Source organism: Myxocyprinus asiaticus, chromosome 21 (genome assembly GCF_019703515.2).
Source record: "Myxocyprinus asiaticus isolate MX2 ecotype Aquarium Trade chromosome 21, UBuf_Myxa_2, whole genome shotgun sequence".
NCBI classification, from domain to species: domain Eukaryota; kingdom Metazoa; phylum Chordata; class Actinopteri; order Cypriniformes; family Catostomidae; genus Myxocyprinus; species Myxocyprinus asiaticus.
Window position 1 is genome coordinate 31265078 of NC_059364.1, and position 16281 is coordinate 31281358.

Below are 16281 nucleotides of genomic sequence, written 5' to 3' on the forward strand. Positions count from 1 at the left end.
ATGTGTAAAAATCTCGGTCTCACAGATATTTGGAGACTTTTGAACCTAACTGGTGGATACTATAAATTTTTTTCATCAGTCCATAAGATTTATTCTAGAATAGATTATTTTTTTATATATATATCCAGATCCCTCATTTCATCTGTTGTTGATTGCTCAATTGGAAACATTTTAGTCTCAGATCACGCCCTGGTGAGTTTAGAGGTGTTGCCACATACGGAAAAAAAGAAATCATATAGCTGGCGCCTTAATGTGTCCCTTTTGCAAAATCCTGATTTCCAGCAAATGTTAAAGACTGAAATCAGTGTTTATACGGAGACCAACTGGTCCTCGGTATCCTCTGTGGGCGTGGCTTGGGAGGCACTTAAGGCGGTTCTTAGGGGTCGGATCATACAGTATGCCTCGTTCATCAAAAAATCCAAAGCACGAGAACTCGTGGAGTTGGAAGGAAATATTAAAAGTGCAGAGGCAGAGCTGAAGCGCCAATGTCATCTGATGGCCTCAGAGAATTGACCCGATTGAAATATAGATATAATACTATTTTGTCGCAGAAAGTGGAGTTTTGGTTATTCAGGGCAAGACAGTCATACTTTGAGTCGGGGGACAAAGCAGGGAAGCTTTTGGCTAGATATATAAAGCAGAGAGAGTCTTTTTCTACAATGCCCTCAGTGAAATCTGCTGGTGGTGAAATTTTTACCTCAGCCATTGATATTAATAATGCCTTTAAAGAATTCTATCTTGATCTCTATAGTTCCACATCTTTGTCTACTGATGAAGATATTAGAAACTTTGTGGAACCATTAGATCTTCCTAAACCGAAGACTGAGCAAAAAAACGCTCTTGATTCTGAGATAACCTAGGAGGAGCTTGATGAGGTAATTAAATCCCTACCTACTGGCAAGGCTCCGGGGCCAGATGGATTTGCCGCAGAATTTTTTTACATCCTATGCTACAGAACTGGCTCCACTTTTGTTAGAAGTTTATACTGAATCATTAAAGAATGGAAAGCTTCCCCCAACCATGACACAAGCCTGGATCAGTCTGATTCTTAAAAAGGACAAAGATCCAAGCAATCCAACTAGATGTAAAAATTTTGTAAAACATTTTAGCCAACCGATTAAGTAAAGTTATGACATCTCTTATACATATAGATCAGTTAGGGTTTATTCGGGGCCGTAGCTCTTCTGATAACATTAGGCGTCTCATCAATATCATGTGGTCAGTAGCGAATTATCAATCTCCGGACGCTGCCATCTCACTTGACGCCGAAAAGGCGTTTGATATGGTAGAATGGGATTATCTATTTAAAATTTTGGAAATGTATGGGTTCGGGAGTACGTTTATTGGTTGGATTAAGTTACTTTATAAACACCCTGTAGCAGCGGTACAGACAAATGGGTTAATTTCAGATTATTTTACTCTGAATAGGGGCAATCGGCAGGGTTGCCCTCTTTCCCTATTATTGTTCTGTCTTGCCCTGGAACCATTAGCAGCCACGATAAGAAAGGAGGATGATTTTCCAGGGGTGATTGCGGGAGGTGTGGCGCATAAGCTTCTGCTTTACGCAGATTATATTTTATTATTCATCTCCGACCCCACTATATCTATGCCTTGCCTCCACAGAATTATTAATTCCTTTTCCAAGTTCTCAGGATACAAAGTCAATTGGTCTAAATTCGAAGCTTTGGCTTTGACAGCGTACTGTCTAGTAATGGCCTTCCAGCCAGGCACCTTCCAGTGGCCCAAACAGGGCATTAAGTACAGGTGCATCTCAATAAATTAGAATGTCGTGGAAAAGTTCATTTATTTCAGTAATTCAACTCAAATTGTGAAACTCGTGTATTAAATAAATTCAATGCACACAGACTGAAGTAGTTTAAGTCTTTGGTTCTTTTAATTGTGATGATTTTGGCTCACATTTAACAAAAACCCACCAATTCACTATCTCCAAAAATTAGAATACATCATAAGACCAATAAAAAAACATTTTTAGTGAATTGTTGGCCTTCTGGAAAGTATGTTCATTTACTGTATATGTACTCAATACTTGGTAGGGGCTCCTTTTGCTTTAATTACTGCCTCAATTCGGTGTGGCATGGAGGTGATCAGTTTGTGGCACTGCTGAGGTGGTATGGAAGCCCAGGTTTCTTTGACAGTGGCCTTCAGCTCATCTGCATTTTTTGGTCTCTTGTTTCTCATCTTCCTCTTGACAATACCCCATAGATTCTCTATGGGGTTCAGGTCTGGCGAGTTTGCTGGCCAGTCAAGCACACCGACACCATGGTCATTTAACCAACTTTTGGTGCTTTTGGCAGTGTGGGCAGGTGCCAAATCCTGCTGGAAAATGAAATCAGCATCTTTAAAAAGCTGGTCAGCAGAAGGAAGCATGAAGTGCTCCAAAATGTCTTGGTAAACGGGTGCAGTGACTTTGGTTTTCAAAAAACACAATGGACCAACACCAGCAGATGACATTGCACCCCAAATCATCACAGACTGTGGAAACTTAACACTGGACTTCAAGTAACTTGGGCTATGAGCTTCTCCACCCTTCCTCCAGACTCTAGGACCTTGGTTTCCAAATGAAATACAAAACTTGCTCTCATCTGAAAAGAGGACTTTGGAACACTGGGCAACAGTCCAGTTCTTCTTCTCCTTAGCCCAGGTAAGACGCCTCTGACGTTGTCTGTGGTTCAGGAGTGGCTTAACAAGAGGAATACGACAACTGTAGCCAAATTCCTTGACACGTCTGTGTGTGGTGGCTCTTGATGCCTTGACCCCAGCCTCAGTCCATTCCTTGTGAAGTTCACCCAAATTCTTGAATCGATTTTGCTTGACAATCGTAAGGCTGCGGTTCTCTCGGTTGGTTGTGCATCTTTTTCTTCCACACTTTTTCCTTCCACTCAACTTTCTGTTAACATGCTTGGATATAGCACTCTGTGAACAGCCAGCTTCTTTGGCAATGAATGTTTGTGGCTTACCCTCCTTGTGAAGGGTGTCAATGATTGTCTTCTGGACAACTGTCAGATCAGCAGTCTTCCCCATGATTGTGTAGCCTAGTGAACCAAACTGAGAGACCATTTTGAAGGCTCAGGAAACCTTTGCAGGTGTTTTGAGTTGATTAGCTGATTGGCATGTCACCATATTCTAATTTTTTGAGATAGTGAATTGGTGGGTTTTTGTTAAATGTGAGCCAAAATCATCACAATTAAAAGAACCAAAGACTTAAACTACTTCAGTCTGTGTGCATTGAATTTATTTAATACACGAGTTTCACAATTTGAGTTGAATTACTGAAATAAATGAACTTTTCCACGACATTCTAATTTATTGAGATGCACCTGTATTTGGGAATTTTATTCCCAGCAAATTTGTCTGATTTAGTCAGAGTTAATTTTGATCCCTTAATAAAAAGTTTTTCGAATGATGTGGACAGGTGGGCTTCATTACATTTATCGATGATTGGGAAGGTTAATGTAATTAAAATGAATTGTATTCCAAAATTCAACTACCTGTTGACAATCTCTCCCTATAGATGTCCCCCTCTCTTATTTCAAGCAATTTGATAGCATAGCGAAGTCCTTCATTTGGAATGGTAAGCGTGCCTGGTTAAACTTCAATAAGTTACATATGCCGATTGACAAAAGTGGGTTAGGCCTACCCAAGATTTTGTTTTATTATTATGCATTCGGTCTCAGACATTTGGCTCATTGGTCGCTTCCACCTGAGAGGGCCCCTCCCTGGTTTTGTATTGAAAAGGATGCTCTTGCCCCATCTCGCCTCTGCATAGCCTTTCGATCAAATTAATCGGAGAAGTTAAGTCACACCCCGTTATTTTGCATTTACACTCGATATGGACAAAAGTGTCCAGAGTGTTTAATTCGGATATTTATTTAAACGTAGCCTCGAGCATATGGCAGAACCCTAAACTATGCATTAATAAGTCCCCTTTCTGTTAGTCAGATTGGATTGTGAGGGGGGTTAATACACTCGGAGACCTATATGAGAATGGAGTATTGAGACCTTTTGAAAATTTGGTTCAAAATTTTGGGATTCCCAGATCTCAATTTTATAAGTATTTACAGCTGTGCCACTTACTCTGCACTGTTTTTGGGAGTGGCACGCACCCCCCTAGAGTGGCAGATACTCTGGGAGTGGTGATTACTGCTATTGGAAAAGGTCATGAGGCATCAGTGTATTACTCCCTGATAATTCAGAGTCTGGGGGACGGAGCTTTAAATTCCCTCAAAAGATTATGAGAGGAAGATTTTAATTTGTTTTTGGAGGAGGGAGTGTGGGCTAGGATTCTTAAAAACGTCAAGTCTGCATCTGGAGATGCAAGGGTGCGCCTTAAGCAATTTAAGATTCTACATAGATTTTATTGGACCCCTTTTTAAATTGTATAGGCTTGGTCTTAAGGACACACCCACCTGCTGGCAATGCCATTTAGAAGATGGAGACACCACTCATGTTTTTTGAGGGTGTCGTAAGATACAGGAGTTCTGGTTGTGGGTCCAGAATTTTATGGCCGACGCATTGGGTAATCGGATCTCCTTTTGCCCCAGGCTCTGTATTTTGGGTGATGGGGCAGTCATTGATGTAGGAGATAAGTACATGAAGAATTGGATCCTGGCTGGTGTTATGGTGGGCAGACAGGTTATCCTTAGAGGATGGAAGTCAGCTGGAGCCCCCTTGTTTCGTGAGTGGTGCGAGGAGATGGGCAGGGTGGCAGCTTTCGAGGAGGTGTCATGTAGAAGGCTGGGGATCTGGGATTCATTTGATGGGAAATGGGGCAGTTATTTGATATTTTTGGGGGACTCTCGGGGAGGGACTGTGGAGAGAGAGTAGTTTGAGATGTGTATGATTATTATATATTTTTTATTTTATTTTATTATTTTTTTTCTGTGTGTGTGTACTTATGTGAGACTACGAGGATGTTCGTAGGGGGTCGGGTGGGGTTGTTGATTGGGGAGGGGGAGGGGTAGTAGTGGGAGTTAAATGTTAATTCATTGTATAAGTGTTTTGTTTTTCTTAGTCATTTCTATGACTCAAATAAAAATGTTAATCTTAAAAAAAAAAGAAAAGAAATGAGAAGCACCCCTTGTCATTCAGACTAAGAGGAAGACAGTGGTTTAAGGTGGGTGTACACGGTGCGATTTTCATTTGTTGTGCGAGCTCCCGACCGATTCTTTCTAGTCAGGAGAGATTGCGTGGAAATCGTGGCTCGCATCATGTGAGAGGTATTACAGGCAGAGCCGAGCGGCTTACGAGCAGCTCATGACCTCCCGATAATTTTTTTAAATGTTTAAAAAAATTCAGGCCGATGTGGCAATCTACCTGAAGTTGACCAATCAAGAGAAGGTGTTACAACTCACACGATCAATGTAAACTGAGTGTTCATGAAGCTTTTAAACATTTGGAGAAAATGGTCATGTTAAAACTGTTTTCCCCATATTGTTCACAATCACATCACTGTTTCACAGATTCTACAGAAATGCCATGCTCTTTTCTGCTCTTCAAACAAATCATTTGCCATACGGATTGCGCTAGAAAATGTCTCAGTTACGTAAGTAACCTAGGATCCCTGAGACGAAGGGAACGAGACATTGCGTGCTAACGCATATGGGGAGTTGTCCTTCCACACAACCTAGTTGAAACCTCTCTACAATAATGCCAATACTCTAATATTGGCTATGGTGTTTGAGCCCCGCCCTTTAAGGCGCGAAGCTGTTCACTATAAAAGCAGGTGCACAAACACCACTCCTCAGAATTTTCTGACTTAGGGACAAGGAGTGCATTGCTCGCACCTCAGAAGAACCCTTGTAGTGCGGCCAGCATTCACAATGTCTCATTCCCTTCATCTCAGGGTGTTCCCTTATGACTCCGTACACTTGACATTGCGCGCTAACGCATATGGGGAAAAGAATCCCATCATGCCGCACTACACGACATAACCTTCCAGAGAGGGAACATGACGCCGCAGTCCCGCAACCGACATGAGTATGCCGCAAGTGAGTGACCCTCGTGTTGGGCCAGGAGGGGAGCACTCAGAATGAATATATGAACTAAAGCCAAATAGTATGAATTAAGTTTATTTATAATGAAATTGCTTGTGACTTTATGGTAAATTACAATGGCCTTATGCAGGCTGTTGTGTAAAATGATGGGGAGCCCGTACTTAAGGGGAAGTATATATTTGGCAAACGAAATAGCAAGCGCTCTAAACAGAGGGAACTTCTGAAGAGAGAGACATTACGTCTAGGTTGTAAAACCTTGCAAATGTGTTTGAGAAGACCATCCTGCTGCAAACATATGTCTTGTAAGGACACACCGTTTGTCCATGCCCATGAAGAGGCCATGCCTCTAGTTGAGTGTGCAATACCAATTGGCAGATCTTACCCTGCAACTCGTAAGCCAGGGCAATCGTATCAACGATCCAGTGAGAAAGTCTGCTTGAAGACGGACATTCCTTTCCTGTGTCCTCCATAACACACAGAGAGCTGATCAGACTCTCTGAACTGGCGGGTGTGCTCAACATATGTGTGTAGCACCCACACAGGGCAAAACAAATGCAAGGATTGTTCCTCATCCAAAATAAATGGAGGAGGGAAGTAAGGTGAACCACCTGCGCTCTGAAGGACGTGGTTAGAACCTTAGGCACATAGCCTTTTCTGGGTTTGACAGTGGTTTTTGAAAGACGGGGCCAAACTCCAGACATGAATTGTCAATTGATAGTGCATATAAGTCACCGACCCATTTTACTGAAGCCAGAGCCAGCAGTAGTGCGATCTTAATGGAGAGCATTCGCAAATCAACATTGTCCAAAGGCTCAAAGGGGGGCCCTGCGAGCTCTTTTAGGACCAAAGTTAGGTCCCAAGTTGGGACTGTAGCCGAGATGGATTTAATCATCTTGCTCCTCTAAGGAACTTTATGATTAAATCATGCTTGCCTAGAGTGGCGCTGACTTCAGGTGCATGATACGCAGATATAGTCACCACATAAACTTTGAGCAGTGATGGAGTGGGTCCTGCATCTAATCACTCTTGAAGAAATATGAGAATTTCATGTATAGGGCAGTTTACTGGGTCTTTGCCATGTGAAAGACAACAATCAGTGAACACATCCCATTTTAGCACATAGAGGCTTCTCGTGGATGGCGCTCTATCCTGTAAAATGGTGTTCATAATTAATGCGTCAGTTCTGATGTGTTTAGCGTGCTCCGTTCAGGGGCCACACATGCAGGTTCCATAGCTTGGGCTGGGGATGCCAGATTGTGCCTTACATCAGAGAGGAGATCCCTCCTCAGCGGTATTTCCCATGGTGAGCTGTATAACATCTCTATCTATTTCGGCTTGTAACACTGGTGTGACTTCGGACGGAACCACGGAAGACAGAACACCATTGTAACGGGGCGGCCGATGTGTAAATTGGATCGTATAACCATATTCGATAATTTTTTTGCACCCAGTCGGAATGCCAGTAAGAGCTCGCCACGTATCCGCATAACGGGACAGAGGGCAATTTGGTATGTTCATAACATGATATAATGCGCCACTCACCATTGAGAAGCGGTGAGGCTTTGAAGTGGGAAAGCCCTTTATTGAAAAGTGTGAGTGTGTCATGCATGTGCAACGAGCGCTGTAATCTTATTCAATGTTTCAATCTTTTTTCAATCTTTGTAATTCATTACAAGATATAATGCGCCTCTCACCATTGGGAAGCGGTTGTGCAAAATATGTGGGCTTTGAAATGGGAAAGCCCTTTATTGAAAAAGTTTCCCGTTGGCGCAGTGCTTGCGCTGGGGCGGCTGCCTTTGTTTGGGCCAAGGCTTGCATGGCTTTACCAGCGGCTGAGGCAGCTGGTGTGGAGTTTTTAGCTGGGCGCTGGACCGAGACAGAGCGGGAGTGAGCCGGTTGTGATGAAGTACTGCTCTGTTTTGGCATAAAATGTCTCATAGCCTGTGATTGTTGCTGAGTCATGACGTAGCTCTTAGCAGTTCTATTCACACAGCCTCCGAAAAGGCCGGCTGGAGACACTGGAGCATGAAATAGAGCGGCTTTTCCCGAGTCACGCATTTCCATGAGGGTCAGCCAGATGTGACGATCCAAAAACACCAGGTTCCTCATTGACTTGCCAATGGCCTGTGCAGTGACTTTCGGGGCTCGCAGCACTAAGTCCGTAGCAGTGCAGAACTCTTTGAATGTCTCTGGATCGTAGCTTTGCTTGTCCATTTGTTTTAGGAGCTTAGCTTGGAAAACTTGGAGCACCATCATTGTGTGGAGTGCTGAGCCAGTTTGGCCCGCCGTTGAGAATGCCCTTAAAGCCAGTGCGGACGTTAGTCAACACGGCTTAGAAATATGAACGAGGCATGAGTTCTACGCCCTGCTACTAGCCGGGCAGAAATGTGCCACTACCACCTCTTCAGGGGGGTAGTTGGGCATAACTGTTTTCTTCCTCTTGATCCACACTGGAGAGGATACAATTGCTGCGTGGGTGAGCTGAATAAGGCACGCGCCAGGATTTTGACAGTTCGTTATGAACTTCAGGGAAGATCAAGGCAGATCTGTGAGACGCGGATGCTTGACGGCGTCCAGACTGCAGGAACCATTCATCAAGGTGAGATTGTGTAGGTTCCTCTGGAGGAGACCACTCGATATCGAGCTTTTCGACCACCCTTGACAGGACACGAAGCATCTCCTTGTCAGTGGCGTATACACGCTCCTTGCCCTCGCTGGGGGGAGGGGCGGTAGCATCATCCACTGACCACTCGCCTGATGCAGCGAGAGACATGACATCGTCATCATCCCCAGCATCAGAACTGCCGAACGAGACAAGGCCGTGCACTCCTGTGGAGGGCCGGAGCTGGTCACGCACATAATGTATCGGCATAGACGTGTTGCATGGAGATTGAGGGGCTCACGTGGTGTGTGCCAGCACAAGGTCCACCTCAGATTCATCCTGCTCAACCTCGTGGCCCCACCGTGCCTCCTCATGTGACCCCTCAGGTATGACAAAAGATGCGGGTGGGAGGGCGTGTGAGACTGAATTGTCCCGTAGAGCGAGGGCGATTCATGAGCGCAGCATCTTGAGACTCAGGGATGTTTCAACCTCACGTGCCCTCCCACTCGCCTCTTCTTTGATACTGTGGGGTGAGGGCAGTCTGTCTCCATGAGCTGACTCTACTTGGGCACGGCCCAGACAGAGAATGCAGCTCTCATGCTGATCTGATGGCGGGATGTGCCTCTCTCACAAGGAACACTTACAGAATGACATCTTTAAAAAGACGCGAACACATAAGTGATATATGTGTGTATATATATGTGTGTGTGTGTGTGTGTGTGTGTGCACATATACACACACACACACACACACACACACACAATATACAATATACAGTTGCTTTATAAGGATACACAACATCTGCCGAAGCGCTGCGGGGAATCAGGATGCTGAAGTGGCCCGTTCACCAGCAAAACTTCAACACTGCAGGGAAGCAGAGAGTCTTCTCGTTGCCGTGAAGATTCTGCCAGCTGACTCGTGTAGTTGATGGCGAAGCAGTTGAGGGCTTCTAGACAAGAGATGAATCGCTGTCTTGAAGGAAGAAAATTCTGAGGAATGGTGTTTGTGCACGTGCTTTTATAGTGGACAGCTTTGCGCCTAAAAGGGCGGGGCCCAAACACCATAGCCAATATTAGAAAAAATATAAATAAATGTTTTCTCCCCAATTTGGAATGCCCAATTCCCAATGCGCTCTAAGTCCTCGTGGTGGTGTAGTGATTCACCTCAATCTGGGTGGCGGAGGACAAATCTCAGTTGCCTCCATGTCGGAGACCATCAATCCACGCATCTTATCATGTGGCTTGTTGAGCGCATTACTGCGAAGACATAGCATGTGTGGAGGCTTCATGCCATCCACCGAGGCATCCACGCACAACTCATCACGCGCCCCACCGAGAGCAAACCACATTATAGCGACCACGAGGAGGTTACCCCATGTGACTCTACCCTCCTTAGCAACCGGGCCAATTTGGTTGCTTAGGATACCCGGCTGGAGTCACTCAGCGTGCCCTGGGATTCGAACTCGTGAACTCCAGGGGTGGTAGTCAGCGTCTTTACTTGCTGAGCTACCCAGGCCGCTGTTGGACATCATTTGTAATAAGTTTCCTTTTTTGTTTTATTGGCAAATGAGTTTTCAGCTAATGCTGCCCCAATGCCAGTCTTCTTTTTTATTTCTAAATCGCAAGCTATGAGGGATCAAAGCAATGTCCTCCTCTGGCTTCATGTTTTATAATGATAAATTGCACGAAAATACGTGCAGTATCTCCGGAATTCACCAGGTCGTAAAGTTGTGTTGTTTACAATTGCACCTGTACGATTTTCAGATAAACTGTAACGTGTGCCGGGGCTCACAACCTCCCGAGTATCAGAACTCGCATGGTGTATGTCCGGTCTTACGTGTTAACAGCACCCTCATGTGTCCATAACATGCCCTACATGTTAAACCAATCAAATTAGCTCTCTGTTGTTGCTTTAATTAACCTCTTGGTTAATTTTTAACCGATAGTATTAGTCAAACAAATTGTTAATGCCAGTTAACCGGTTAACCGGTCAACTGTCTGCATCCCTAGTACAGATCTGTCTGATTGTAATATAAAACCTGCCCATCATTCAGTTCTAATTTAAGAGTCATTGAAAAGGATGTTGTGTTGGAGAGCAGTTATTGATATTTTCTGTGTCTTCCAGCCTTTCAGAACATATTATTCGCATGGTCTCATTTCCAGCAATATCACAGACACGAGGTACTTCCATGACTTACACTAGTTCTTATTTTTCAGACTTCCTTCAGGAATTTTATTTCTCTTTGTCAGGAAGATGATGAACTTTATATTGTTTTGCTGAATCCCAGTAAAAGTAGGCAGCCGTTTGTCTTGTTTGGGAGTCACTCAGCTAAGGAAGATCTGGAGAATTACTGTTTCACCTTCCCCTCTGAAGGCCACCAGGTCCGCAACACTGGGCTCAGTGGGGGCGTCACCAAACACATGGTGAGAGTCGCCACACAGTGGCATAATGACAGTTTACAACACTCAATTTACATTGTTTTTTTTTTTTTTTTTTTATGTATATTTGTTTCCAAAAGTTTGATCTATGATTGTCTATTTGTTATCTCTCTCACAGCTGCTACAGTGCGTGGCCCCAAAAGGGCCACTGGCCTGTGCTCGAACCTATTTCTTTGGAAGCTCTCACGTCCCATACCTGGGTAAGTGTACCTCTGGAAAATGTCTTTACCAGAATTTCCCTGAGTTTTATTGTAAATTTACTGGTTTCTCTAATCTGACAGGAAATGACAACACCCAGCAGAAGAGCACTGAGCTCCAGTAAGCACTCTAATAATCTTTGGTAGTGTGGTTTTGATGAGACTGGATTGATTGGATTGATTTTAAAGTTAGATGTGGTGTGTTACAGGCTGCTTTCACAAATCTACTCAGCTGCAGTTCAGTCTGTACTGGCAGGAATCAAATGTTTTTCCATCAACTCCAGTGCTAGTAAGGTAAGTTACTAGGCTAGCAATTTAACATTAGAGAGCAATATTTAAATGTGGGTAAACAGTTACCATTTCAGAAATACAGTACTTAAACTGGACCACAATAATTGTAAATGTGAATTGAGTAATTTCTGTGGCACTAGCAGCACCAAACGGAATCGACGCTTCGCTACGCTCCGCCCCCTTGGTTACCATTGCTCGCTCTGACAAGCTTTGTAGAACTTTGTGAACAGTGCGGTTTTTGGAAAAATATTCTAACAAACAGAATTGATAATATTCTTACATGGGCTGGAATTAAGAGTGACATTTTAAAGCACATTTCTGACGTTGTTTTTTTTTTTTTGTAAAAGAAATTGTTACACAGTAATTTTATTGAAAACTGGAGACTTTGAATTAGAATTGACAATCACAGTCACTTGAAAAGAGAAAAGTGTCACTTAATAGCGATTACACACCTGATAACATTAGTTAAGTGAACAGAACTACTCATAACGTCCCATAAGACACTCACTATGATGCTGTAAACTTTTTTTTTTTTACTGTTGCCTTTGTTGACCTGAATCAATACATGAAAGAATTAATGTTAAGTTATTAGCTTTAATGTACCTTTGAGCAAATGTAGGTGACCTTGCTGATGTTATACATGTTCATTTGGGAATGAGGGCTACAATTTATTTGAAAAAAGGGAGAAAAAACATTGCAAGTATCCTCTCTATGTACCTCATTTCAATATTACAGGTGACCCAGCAACAACGTTTTTAAAATTTCTATCAAATCTTGCTTGAAACTACTCAAACACACATTACTCCCATAGACTCTCGTTGAAAAAAAGCAAACACTTGTCAGAGAAATGCCGGGACAGCAACAGTTGCTAAGATAGGATTGGTAAGAAACACTTTTAAGGTGGGGCTTATTGAAGGGTCAATTGCAGTCTGTTTGAGAGGCCTGGCTGCGCCATAAATATCCACATTGGCTCAAACAATGATGTGTGTTTGGGGTGAGACTGCCTGTTTGGATGAGCAATGGAAGATGGGGGAGTTTTTGATACTAGTTTTAAAACAGTCATTATTTTTTGCAGTTTTATTTGTTCCCATTGGTGGTGCAGGAATTACACACTTTGCATTTAACGTGACCTTTGTAAGAATATTGGACATGTTATCTGTTCTAGAAAATAATTTTCACATAACTCTTTTTAAGGCAAAGGATGTAGCAGAGCAAACATTTCAGCTGGCCTTGGACAAATTTGGGTTGATTCAGTACAAGGGAGCTCTCAGGTATGCCGCACAAATAAATGACACTCCATGGCTTCAAGACATAATTTATTAAGTGAATATATGTAGACCTCGCTTTTATAAACATTTTCATCTTGTGTTGTTATCTCTACATTCTTTTTAATTCAGGTCCAAAGCAGTGTTTAACATACAGGCGGTGAACAATGTTGGAATGTGAGTTCCTATAAACATACACACACAGCTATTACTTCACAGTTTACACTGTGTTATACATTTTATTTGTTCTGCTCTTTTGATTGATTGATTAATTTATGACAATATTGTTCATAAATGATAAACAATATCCCTACACACAGAATTATTCCACTCAGTGATGAGGACAGTCGCTTTCTGGTTAAAACTGTGAGTATAGGAATTATTTTCCAGCCTGGCTGCAGGTTATGATTGTACTGCAGCTTGTATTAAATGATTGAATCCTTTTTCCTCCACAGGCTTCCATGGTGGTGTATGATATCCCAGAACTCCAGTGTGGAAGAAACCTGGGATCAGTAGTTTTCTCTGAGTCCTTTCTAGACTCCAGTGTTTACATTCAGCAGAGAGGTAAGAATTTGATTTGTGTGAGTATTCAGTTGGATGTTCAGTACTGATAAACACTGGGCATGTAAGATTGTTAGGCATCTCATGTCCTGCAGATGGCGCGCTTTCCTCAGACTGCTGTTTTACTGTGCTCACCTCCTCAGTTCCTCGCCATGTCTGCTGGCTGGTATATGCTTTTTACAGTGCTCTCACTGTCTCTCTCTCTCTACATGCACACACTTACATTTACATTTCTGGTCAGCTACATAGGAAATTGTGCTTGTGGTACCTGTGGACATTTCAGAAGATATGTTTGATTAAATACAGAATTTTTGATTAATTGACTTCTGTATGTTACAGGTGGATGAGGCTGATGTGCGAATGTCTGAACAGGCTCAGACTATGCTGAAGGTTACTTTTTTTAAGTTTCATCACAATACAATTGCATGTGTACTAACTGTAAGGTACCTGGTATAATACCTGCAATAATACCGGTGTGTGTGTGTGTGTGTGTGTGTGTGTGTGTGTGTGTGTGTGTGTATGTGTATAATTATAGGAAGTGAATAGTACATGTTTAGGCATTCCTCTGACAGTGAGAGACTCTGCCTATATGTTCTCCAACAGCCTGCTGTCTACACCTGAGGAAGGTCAGATTTTACCTCTATAGGAAGGTCAATTCAAGCAGTCATTGTGTATAGGCATTGTTTTTCTAATGTTTTTGTTGTCCTCTAGGGAAGCTGGTGTTTTTCTCTGAGGGTATCCTGTTTGTACATCCACATCATGGCTCCATCACACTCTCTATGAGTCATATCGACACCATTAAACTCCATGATGAGGTAAGCAATGCTCTCATTCACACATTTATACAGTATATACTGTGGCCCCAAAAGGTATTTGGACTAACTTCACATTTCTGAGACATTTTTGCAATTTTTTTTAAAAAGGATAGTTCACCCCAAAATGAAAATTCTCTCATCATTTACTCACTCTAATGTAATCCCAGATGTGTATGACTATGTTTCTTCAGCAGAACACAAATAAAATATTTTTAGAAGAATATTTCAGCTCTTTAGGTCCATACAATGCAAGTGAATGGTGGCCAGAGCTTTGAAGGTCCAAAAACACATAAAGGCAGCATAAAAGTAATCCATGAGACTCCAGTGGTTAAATCTACATCTTCAGAAGTGAAATGATAGGTGTGAGTGAGAAACTTAATTTTTTATTTCTAAATTTAAGTCCTTTTTTTTATTCTAACTCTCAACTTTTACTTCTGAAAGTCACATGTGGTGCCTGTTTAGTTTCACTTTCACATCTGAAAGTGAAAATGGAGATTTAGAGTAAAAAATTACTTAAATATTTTTCTGTTTCTCACCCACACCTATCAAATCGCCTCTGAAGATATGGTGTTAACCACTTGAGTCTTATGGATTACTCTTATGTTTCCTTTATGTCTATAGGAATTTAGATCTGGTCATCATTTACTTGCATTGTATGGACCTACGGAGCTGAAATAGTCTTCTAAAAATCTTCATTTGTGTTCAGCAGAAGAAAGAAAGTCATACACATCTGGGATGGAGTAAATGATGAGAGAATTTTCATTTTTGGGTGAACTATTCTTTTTAACCTACTTGTTCCAAGGCAATTTTTATTGGATACAATGAAATCCATTCCTAAGTGCACACGGTTGTCCTAGCAGAGTAGCCACAGGGGTAGTTCATCACATTAACCATGGGAATTTTCCACAAAGTGTGACAACCTGAAAGTGTCCATATACTTGTCTTAACTTTGAACAGTATATCTGTTTATTTATTTTTATTATAATTTATTGCATAACAAACTTATTTTTGTGAAATGTTTTGTCATCAGTGATGGTTTGCATTAGTCAAATGAATGTATTGTTTTCACAGGGCTCTTTGTCTGATATGTCAATGCTGTTTATAGAGTATCAGACCTCTCTGCTACCACACCTTCCATTCCCTTTGCACAGCAATGAGCACTCTCTGGCTATTGCGCTACTGCCCAGAACCAAGAGCTACAAAAGCTTCTATTCACAGGTACCTCATACATACATACACATACAATTATAACATCTAGATTTTTGTGGATAGTTGTTGTATTCTGTTTAGTGTTTAGTTGCAAATGACTTGTGATGTGATTTGCAGGTCCTGCCAGCTTGGCGTAAGTCAGACTCTGGGCTGAGAGTGCAACATGTTCTACATGATCAGCTGAGCCCTGAGCACAAGAGCATGTGAGTTAACACTTCATTCTGCATTAGCTCAGCCAACAGCATGGGAACTGGTTTGTTGAGGTCTTGTTCTGTACTTGAGCCCAGAGGTACTGGGTAGAAATCATGATGTAGCACATGGTGGTACCTGATGATCCCTTTCCTCTCAGGTACTTCAGGCTGTTGAAGCTTCATGAGACACATGCTCCAGCAGCAATTAGCCACAAAGCTGTTCTGAAGACTGCTTATCCACTGCTACCAGAGCAGGAAAGGTAACAGACATGTACACTAGGGGTGTAATGATCCATCAATCTGGATTGTTGCATCGATCAAAACACCAACGATACGATGTCATGATTCAATGCGTAAACATCGTTGTGCATTTTTTTTAAGATGCTCTTTTATTTTGAAATTCTCAGGCCAGCCACATCCGTACTCATTTTTGTCAGGTAATGCAGCAACCTAATGATATTCACCTTGCTTTATAAGCGCTAAATATGCTGCACCGTATGTGGCCACATGGATGTGCACGGAAGTTGCGCTGTGCTCTCTCTGTGTTTGTGCGTCAACAGGGATGTGAGCTCCGGTGACAGAATAGCGCAGAGCTGATCACATGTGCGATTGCACGTGGCGCATGCAACACATTTGAATTCTACATGAGAATTTCCTATTTTAAAGCACTATGGAGCAATTCAACCAATTCAAATGGC

The 16281-nt window shown here is 42.3% G+C and overlaps 1 protein-coding gene across 1 annotated transcript in view; it reads left to right on the top strand.

The window, feature by feature from the left end:
- Positions 1-16281, top strand: part of LOC127411877 (dynein axonemal assembly factor 9-like) — a 57453-nt gene that overhangs the window by 16019 nt on the left and 25153 nt on the right. Inside the window, exons 9-24 of the mRNA XM_051647723.1 lie at positions 10741-10796; positions 10904-11039; positions 11173-11254; positions 11336-11372; positions 11461-11545; positions 12737-12813; positions 12940-12984; positions 13128-13173; positions 13263-13371; positions 13464-13534; positions 13708-13758; positions 13904-13994; positions 14080-14183; positions 15255-15401; positions 15510-15595; positions 15742-15843. Of these exons, the coding sequence (XP_051503683.1) occupies positions 10741-10796; positions 10904-11039; positions 11173-11254; positions 11336-11372; positions 11461-11545; positions 12737-12813; positions 12940-12984; positions 13128-13173; positions 13263-13371; positions 13464-13534; positions 13708-13758; positions 13904-13994; positions 14080-14183; positions 15255-15401; positions 15510-15595; positions 15742-15843 (1325 nt within the window). The remainder of the gene's footprint in view (positions 1-10740; positions 10797-10903; positions 11040-11172; positions 11255-11335; positions 11373-11460; positions 11546-12736; positions 12814-12939; positions 12985-13127; positions 13174-13262; positions 13372-13463; positions 13535-13707; positions 13759-13903; positions 13995-14079; positions 14184-15254; positions 15402-15509; positions 15596-15741; positions 15844-16281) is intronic.